Below are 9,522 nucleotides of genomic sequence, written 5' to 3'. Positions count from 1 at the left end.
TCCCTCGTATTACAGGATTACTGTGCCTTGTTGAGGGGGGAACATTATTCCTTTACAGCCTGAGAAGAAGTGACTGGGAGCGGATGGCGCGGTGGATGAACTCTGCGGTGCAGATATTAGAACATTATAGCTGCTATAAAGTGTGATTATATTCTTATTCCGATGGCAACATTATTGCGCACAGCTTGTGGTTGCGTGTCCAACTCCTGTCAGAGCTGCAGAGAACTGGCTTGAGCCGAGGGACAGGGATGGTGGGGAGAGGGAAAATCAGGTCTGGATAACTGCGCAGAAACTCGCTTCGGCAAAGTTAAGATCTCTTCGTGCATTTATTTTCGGGATCTGTGCGGAGCGGAGCAGCAGCGTCCGTTCGTAATTTGGAAATCCATGATTTCACGGGTTATTGGTTGTTTAAAAAAATAAAATTCACCCTAAACTCACGGGAAGGAGTCATTCCCTGACCGTCTGACATGTAATTACTGGTCGAAATGTTTATGTTGGAATAAGAATTTGGACATGTATGTCATGTTAAAATACAACCACGTCGGTGTATCGTTTTTATTCTGAAATCTGTCCTTAAATCATCGTAAAAGAAACAAGAAAGAAAATGCGGCGTGCGTAATGGCTCGCTGCTCCAGTCCGGATTTTCCACGCGAGGCGCGCCGGAGCCCTGGAGGTGGATAAGCTGGTAGAGCCCGCTCTCTCTCATGCCATGCTGGGCCACAGGGGCTCCGGGAGACGCTGCTACATATTACCGAGAACCGGGATGGAGGAGAGGCGGAGGGGGGAAGAAAAAAGTTTCGTTTAAACCTGGCAGAGAAACTCTCAACATGAAGCCTCACTGACGCACCGTCTCACCACCGCCACAGCAACGCCAGCGCTAGAACAAAGCTTGCTTTTCCATTGAACATATTTTTCACCTCCCAGCTTGTGCTTTTCTTGCCCTCTTGTGTTATTTTCTGTGAGCGACGCTGGTCGGGGCTTGCTGTCACTGCGCGCTGAGATGTTGGAGTGACCATGGCTGCGCAAGTGGCATCGGCTCCGACCAGAACTAATAACAAAAATAAGAAATTATCCAGCGGTCTGGGTCCGGAGCTCAATTCGGGGAAATCCGGAGGAGGTGGAGGAGGAGGGACCGTGCAGCGAAGTGGACCGATGCTGGGAGCCGGAGATGGGACTCTGAATAATGTAGACCATCGCCGCCGTAACGAGCTCAACATGGTCCATTCAACTTCCACGACTCACGGCGCGCCGGACGGCCACGACAAGGATGGGAATAACCTCACGTCCGCGTCGGCGTCGACTAATTCAACCACTTCCTCGATGGAAGCGGGTTTGATCGCAAACCACAAGCTGAAATGTGTGGGGAGCGGAGATCCCCCTCAGTCCCAGCCGCTGCCTCAGCAGCAGCCACCGCCGCAATTTGGCCAATTTGCGCCACATCAGCAGCGACAGATCCAAAGTAACAACACCGCCAATAACAACGGCCAGGGGCCCCGTGGAGACCGGGGCATGGATCACCAGCACCACGGTGGCAAAGAGAACCTGTTGGGGGGGCAGGGGGAGCCACAGCAGCAGCAGCAGCAGCACATGCCAGGTAAAGGTGAGGGGGAGCTCACCTGTAAACCCGCGGAGAGGATGACGAGTACCAGGTACGATCATTCTAACTTAGGGCCAACTAGTAACAACTCCGAGTTTAACAACAACTATTACACTCCACGGCCCTGTTACGAGCAACATGGCGGACAGCAGCAGCAAAGCAGTGGGATGGGGGTAACGCACTCCTCGGCACATAACAGCATGGAGAATTCCCACGAAGCAGGGTTCCACAACAACCAGTACAACCAGTACCCGGGGTACCGGGCGAGCTACGGCGGCGGGGCCTACGGGATGATGGGGCCCTCTGGGTGCCGGCAACCTGGGAACATGATGATGGGCAGCAACTCCTCAACAAGCCACGGCAAGTCTCCCCTGGGAGCGGGTTCGGGCGGCTTCCAGAGGTTCCCGGGACAAACCCAGCAGCAGCAGCCGCAGCCGCAGCCGCAGCAGCAGCAGCAGCAGCAGCATCCCTCAGGGGCCACCCCGACCCTCAACCAGCTGCTCACGTCCCCCAGCCCGATGATGCGGGGTTATGGCGCTGCCTATCAAGACTACAGTGGCCCCACGGCGCAGCAGCAGGGCGCTATGGGCCTGGGGAAAGACGTGGGGCCCCAGTACGGACCCGCTTCGGCTCACGGCTGGGGAGGACAGCAAAGGAACCACCCTCACTCTCTGAGCCCGGGTAACGGAGGACAAGGCCTCGGCAGGACGCAGGTGAGCTTTGGAAACTTAAGTCAGGCGCTCTGGTGCACATCAGTGAACTTTAGTTTCCTTGCACTGGGATGTCACTCATAATACCAGGTGTTTTCTGTGTGTGTGTGTGTGTGTGTGTGTGTGTGTGTGTGTGTGTTGACCACAGTCAGTCTTTAGGTCCAGTAGCTTTGTGCTGGAGTTTGATTATAAAAATGAACATGGTTGTTTATCATATGTTGGTTATATGCAGGAAGAAAAACATATTTACACGCACGTAATTTTTATTTGTAAACACCAGACACCTGAGTTTCAGTATGACTGAAAAAAGGAAGGAGACCCTTATAAATAGCAGCTTCATTGATTTGGCTGTTTTAATTACGCTGTATTGTTAAAGACTGCACCAGAGGGTGTGTTTCCGTCAGCACGTTTCAATAGTTACTATTACAGTTGTTTATTCTCTGTGTTCCTCAATAGTTTTTGTCATAATTTATTAAAAACCAAGGTTAATGTTGGACAGATTCATCTCTTTGCCGACGTGGTGTCAGACACGTTGCGAAACGCCCTGTTTAGAGGACGTGTGGTACTCAATGCTTTTGTTTGTCAAAGTAAAAATCTCCTGTAGAAAAAACATGAATATAAAAAGCGTATTTTATATATTATTCCATATTACACATATTCTCCTGGCTTTTTTAAAGCAATCAGAAAAAATTCAAAGGCCGTGTCCCTCTCCGTGCGCTCCGTATCGAGCCGGAGCGCGTCTGTGCACCTCGTCTATTCCCATGCAGCTCCGTTGAGGATTTGAATAGTGGAGGTAAACTGGATAAAAGCTCTCCGCACTCCTGGCTCACAGTTGACACCCAGTCTGCCATCTGATTGGCTCCCTGTGGCCCCACTGGGCAGATTGCACTCAGGGAAAAAAAGCCAGATTCTCGCAGGGATCTTTGGCTGTGGCGCTGTGGTGATGCTGCATTTGTGTCTGGTGGGAATGCTCGCGACTTGGAGGCTGTCCAACTCAATAATTGCAGTTTTATGAGGGTTTAGGTGGTTCCTGATTATTATTTTAATACTCTTTGAACACAAAGAACAGATATTCAAAAACCCTGCAATGTCAGCCCTCAGTGAAAAATAGATAATGTGTTCTTTATATATAGTTTAAATCTTCTTTTTTTTGGTATGGTAAGCATTGTCCAGTATTTTTTATTCTATTTGATATAAATTGTCAATGCACAAAAAATGATCTAACACCTTTATCTTTTCGACTACATGTAATGTTAATGCCTTGTTAAACTATTTGTGCATTAACAGTCTGAAATATGAGAAAAGACTTACTTTTCCTGAAGCACTCTTACTCACAGCCACAGTTTTACATAATAACCCCTGAAGCTGACTTTTACTGTTGAGGCACTGCTGCAGCTGGGGTTGACTGCCTTGCTCGAGGGTACCCAAGCTGCAACAGATCAGGAAAGAAAGCAAGTGTTGCTAATTATTCAACTCTTCCTCCCTCTGAATTTGGGGGACTGCACTTAAGCGTCCCTCTGTGTCCATGAACCCAGTGCTGAAATACCTCTTGCGTCTGAAGGCACCCAGGGGAGCAGATAGCTGCCAGTCCAGGACTCCAAAATCAAAACATCACCACGTTTCTCCAGAAGAGCCTTTATTCTGCAGTTGTTTTTGATGCACTAAATTATGCGCACTGCTGGATGGCACATCTGGACGACTGGGGGGCTATAGTGGTTGAGCACAGCTTATATTGTCTGCCTCTCGCTAGACAAAAGTAGTTCATTAACCTACATTGTTTCAATCAAAGGCAATTTGCTTTGGATGCTGGGAAAATGAAGTGAACGTTTTAGCGTGGGAGGGTTTACTGTTGTATTGATTGTGTCAAATTATGTGCTGATAAGATGGTCACCAGAAATACACTAATCTCACTCTCACTAAAATAATTATTGGTGACTGTGTGTATTCGGTATAAAATATGCATATGAATCAAAGTAAACTTAATGAATGTCTGCTAGTCGACAGTTAAATACAGTTCTATGAGCCATATTCTAATGTATTCTTATTCAGTTTCTTAGCGCCAATGATTTCTACAAACCGATCCCTTTCCCAAATCTTACATTTAACATTTTATGTTGCAAATGTTTTTTTTCCTTCCTTTTTTCAGTTTCCCAGTTTAGGAGTAATGGCATGTGCTACTGTGTTTTTTTTTTTTCTTGCCTCTACCAACATTTCAGCAGCAGTATATTCACGCTACAAAAGCCCTATGTTTAATTCATATTTGGAGCAGCAGCACTGCTCTCCTGTGCACTGACAGGCTGTGTGAGAAAGGCGAGCGGTGTAGTGCATAATACTGCCTCCAAATTGGCCCCGTGATATGACTGCGCTTCACTTCAGAGTGCGTTTGGTCGGAGCACGCCTCTGTCACCTGTTGGCACAGTTTCCCTCTTTCAAATTCAATTTCCCTCCCCACTGCCTCTCTTCAGGAGTGCACCTCATTTACACCGCTGCCCACCCCCCCCCCGCCCCAACACTCACTTGTCTGGCCTCTCACCAAAATGAACACAGAGCCCCAACACAATATGTGTGTATGTTTGTATGTGTGCACCTACACCAGAGTTACATGAGATATGTTATTTAGATGCGTTTGTGTGAGATGAATCCGCTCTCTCATCACAATGACATTGTCCTAGTTTTTTTAATTACTATGGCCTATTTGATTGAGGGAAAACAGAACAACATTCAATGTTTTCAGTTTGTGACCTTCTGTCTGAGCGTTTGTTTGAATGCACTTCAGCTGCTTCACACAATGTGTATGTGTTTTCCCTTCCTCGCTCACAGCATGTGTTCGTAAATATCAGAGCATATATGAAATCCTACTGACTTATTTAAGTTTATATCATAAATGAAACAGCATTTTCTGTCTGTAACAAGGGTTCGTCCTTTATCCACTAATCAGAACTCACGCAGAGAACAATAAAGGTAATTAGTAGATAATAATGAGAGCCTAGCAAGTTCCAAACAGTGTTGTTGCTTAGATAATTACAGCAGCAACTCATTTAGAATCTGACCTAATAAAACAAAAATGAATGGATATCTACAGTTTCTACTAATTTGGCAGCATTATGCTCAGTGTTTTGCCTTTGTTTTTCTTTTAAGAATTGAAATCAAAGCTCAGTAGTTCTACATATCAAAGACGAGACCCAAACCCATCCCTGGTAACTTGCTTACCTTGAAATGATCCCCTCTTGCAGTGCTCTCCAGTGCATACTGTTTACATTTCTCTCTTATGAATTATTAGTGTGATACGAACAAAGACTTTATAATGGGAGCTATGCATCAATGTCACATTGTATTATGCGGGTATCTCAGGGAGCCTTGTGCATAGTGATGGGCCTGACTGTGGCTGCTGGAATCTAATTTATGGTACATGATCTGCATCGGACGGACAGCCCATGGGGTCTGGTCAGGAAATGGGCACGCAGGTGTATTTGTGTGTTTTTGGGCCTCTCTTGTTACTGTGGGTGTGTGTCCTTGAGAGTGTCTTTTCTCTCTGTGTGTGTGTGTGTGTGTGTGTTTATGTTTACAGGCAGGAGCAGTCTAAAGCCCCCTCGTCAGCACTAAGCAGTCCAACCTCAACCCATCCCCTCTCACAATGTGCCTCTCTCTCTCTCTCTCTCTCCCTCTCTGTCTGCCGTCTCTGCCCCCTCCCGTCAGTCGCTTGCTTACGTTGTTTTGTTTACATCTCTGTCTTGGCCAGCAAGCGCAGTGCTGATTAGCAACACCAGAGTGAAATTTTAATTTGCTCTGTTGCGTCCGATAAGGACCCCGCACAGCGTTTTTCATCTTCCTTGGATGAAACACAGAGCCTGTGTAGGTAATTGGCAGGCTGGGTTATCCCTGGTCTGCATGTTGATTCCATTTAATTCTTAGTTTGAAAAATAAGAAAAAAACTAAAAAAAAGGACACAGCTGTCCAGTTGCATCACTACACATAAGCTCATGTATTATTAGCAGGCTAATAAAATAATTGTAGTTTTTCTGCCTGGCCCCACTGTGCACTCACAACATCCCCTGGAGTCAAAGGTTGATGTGTAAATGCCCCGAGGAAAGGATTTAATTACTGCATGCAGGCGTTGATTTGGTGTCAGCTGTTTCTCAGCTTCGTCTTATCCGATCTGTCGGTGGCAGGAGGAGCAGAAAAATCTAAACTAACAGCAATATTGAGCGAGAAAGTTCAGTGTCCTCATGGGAGAATACGACTTATCCTTTTGAATTTATTGAATTATTCATTTGTCATTTCAATTTCATTTCGTTACCTTTTTTTAGTCTATGTCAGCAGTGGTAGATTCTACCCAGATGACCGTCTGTGAAAACTATAGAGCATTCCACTGGCATTCTGGGATTTATCAGGTCTGATATTTGGTGCGATGCAGCAATAAGCTACAGATTTAACACTTTATAATTATTAGGAAGATTTTTACTTTTAGTGTGGAGACATGTATCTATTACAACAAATAACTGTAAAAATGTCACAGCAAACATTTCACTTAGTCAGTTAAACCAAATAAATGTTTATTATTATTATTTGTTTATTATGAAATCCAATAATGAAATAGTGCCAAACCTATTATCGTTGTTTTTGAAGTGCCAGCTCACTAACTGGTGATATTTCATGTAGCTTGAGCCCTAGAATAATGAGAGGCTCTCTTCAGTATTGCATCATCATGTAATTACAAATTCTACATGGACCCAATAGCTTTACATGGTAGAAAATGTGTTGCTTTAATCATTATTAATTCAAAAAATACACTTTCATTGATATTCATTTAAAAAACAATGACCATTATCTGGTGTACTTTCATTAGTTTCACGTGCTTTTCATGATAATTTCATTGAATCTACATTTGTTATTCTGTCTAAATAGGTCATGATTTGCATAAACACTCTTGCATGGAGACCTAAGTTGCTGTCTTCCCTACGTGAGCAGAGGCAGAGAAAGTGGGCATGTGGGAAAGCCGGAGATGTATAAATGTAGGTGATATTTGAAGTGAGTCACACGGAGCGCTGCTGACTCCTCAGGAATGGGTCTGGCCGAGTTGAGAGAGAGAGAGAGAGAGAGAGAGAGAGAGAGAGAGAGAGAGAGAGAGAGAGAGAGAGAGAGAGAGAGAGAGACGGTATCTCAGTTCAGTAATGCTGGCAAATGTCGGCACAAGGAATCCTCTCCCTCTGGATCTCACCCCACTGAGTAATGGGAGCAAAAAAAGGAAGTTTTTACAAGTTGTCGTCCCCACTCGCATATATTGGTTTTCCTCACTTTAATAGTGTGTATGTGTTGTGTAGCTGGCCGTGCGCCAGAACTCATGGCAGTGGGTTCTGTGGTGGGGCCCCAAACTTCCCCCACCACTCCAAATCCGACACCCTGACCTTCACATATGCTAATTAGCCACGTGGAGCTGCTGAATGTAGGGACCTCCTCCTCTGTCCCAGCGGAGGAGGGGGGGGGCTAGTTCTTTCTTTCTTTCTTTCCTTCTTTCTTTCTGTCCTTTCTAGGTAGATGAACAAAAGTTAACTGTATACGTATTAAACAGATGGTTCTTTCTACAAATTGTTTTCTCTTTTAAAAACAAGTTTTCCTGTTTTCTCTTTTATCCATCTCTCTGTCGTGGCTCTCAGCAGCCAGCGAAGTCTCCCAAGGGATCAGCAGTCGATTCAGAGGTATTAGACAGCCAGCGAATCCTATCGAATATTAATACAGTATAGTGAACAGATCTGAGGGCCACTACTGAAACACTGTCCCACTTTCAGTAGATGCTGCCTTTTCTTTCCTGGAATGCTCTTTGGTCATGATGCAGTAGAGGAAAATGGGAAACACGAAGGTCGGTCCCTGCTAAAAATGAGCAATTTTGTGATTGCGGCAATTAACGGCAGTTCAAAGATACAGCATGATATCCAGCCAAACTCTGCAGAGCTTTCCTCTCTCCCTGTTTCGACAGTTCAGCTACAAAAGTGAAGAGGAGAGGATAATTGGCAGATTATCATGGGAGTTTTTTATGCCTCTATGCTGGTGACAGCCGTAGCCAGAGGCATAGTGTTTTCGGGTTGCCAGTTTTTTCGTACTTGTTTTCTTATGTACTTGCATCCATCAGTCCCAATCCCGTGAAAGTGATATCTGTGGAGAACTTTCATTTTAATATCTTCAAATTTTGCACAAACGCACTTGGAATTTTGTCTTCATAAGTCAAAGGTCACGGTCCCTGTGACCTCACATGTTTATGACCATACCTCAATAATCCATACACTAATCATGACAACATTTTAGTCAAGACAAAAGTGTCTAATAGGACCAAATGATGAAGTGCAAACATTTTATATCCAAAAGGTCAGATGTCAACTTCACTGCGACATCATAATGTTCACGTGTCTTTGACCAACGCCATAACTCAGGGAGGGAGATTATGACCATTTAACTTGCAACTTGACTGGAGCTAGGAGTTAATTCTAGTATTTATTTATAAGGATTCAGAAAAACAATATTCTGCTGCACAATATTTTCTTTCCATTGCAACTTTGTATTATAATATATTATTTGAAATTCTGCTCATACCATAAGCAAAAACAAACAGTAACAAAAATATCTTATTTCAAATTAGGTAAGCGTGAACATTTTTTTATACACAAATCCACAGCAGTTTTCCTTGTCATGAAAATTCAGGCTCATGTCTTTACTGTCAGAATTCGCCTGAAAACGTTTCATTTGTATTAGTACAGACAATATGTGACCCAGGTGTTACGTGTCAACATAAGTACTTTTGCTCCAAAAAAGTACAGCAAAAATTTCAGTTAAATGATAAAAATTGTTCAACATAACCTTGTATTTTTAGTCCCATTCAGGACAAAAATGCAAATTACTGCTCCCATAGAAGCCTATTTGTAATCCACATAGCGAGTGTGTGTGTGTGTGTGTGTGTGTGTGTGTGTGTGTGTGTGTGTGTGTGTGTGTGTGTGTGTGTGTGTGTGTGTGTGTGTGTGTGTGTGTGTGTGTGGCTTGACATAGAAACTGCTACTATTCTCCTCCCATCCTCTCACCAGCCTGTGAGAAAATCATCATCATCATCATCAACATGATCATCATCATCACCATCATCATCTGTCACTTTACACATCAAAGCCTCCGCACTCCTGTCTCTGTTTCCAGACTGTACACTCCAGTCACGCGTCTGTTTGGTTTTAGTTG

The 9,522-nt window shown here is 44.4% G+C and overlaps 1 protein-coding gene across 1 annotated transcript in view; it reads left to right on the top strand.

Annotated features, from left to right (window-relative positions):
• The first annotated feature begins 444 nt into the window (after positions 1 to 444).
• LOC118116366 (AT-rich interactive domain-containing protein 1B) overlaps positions 445 to 9,522 on the top strand; it is a 176,153-nt gene continuing 167,075 nt past the window's right edge. The window contains exon 1 of the mRNA XM_035168042.2: positions 445 to 2,310. Within this exon, the coding sequence (XP_035023933.2) occupies positions 1,015 to 2,310 (1,296 nt within the window). The 5' untranslated portion in view covers positions 445 to 1,014. The remainder of the gene's footprint in view (positions 2,311 to 9,522) is intronic.

The sequence above is a fragment of the Hippoglossus stenolepis genome, chromosome 10, assembly GCF_022539355.2.
Source record: "Hippoglossus stenolepis isolate QCI-W04-F060 chromosome 10, HSTE1.2, whole genome shotgun sequence".
Taxonomy (NCBI): domain Eukaryota; kingdom Metazoa; phylum Chordata; class Actinopteri; order Pleuronectiformes; family Pleuronectidae; genus Hippoglossus; species Hippoglossus stenolepis.
This window is presented reverse-complemented; position numbering and strand designations above follow the sequence as displayed.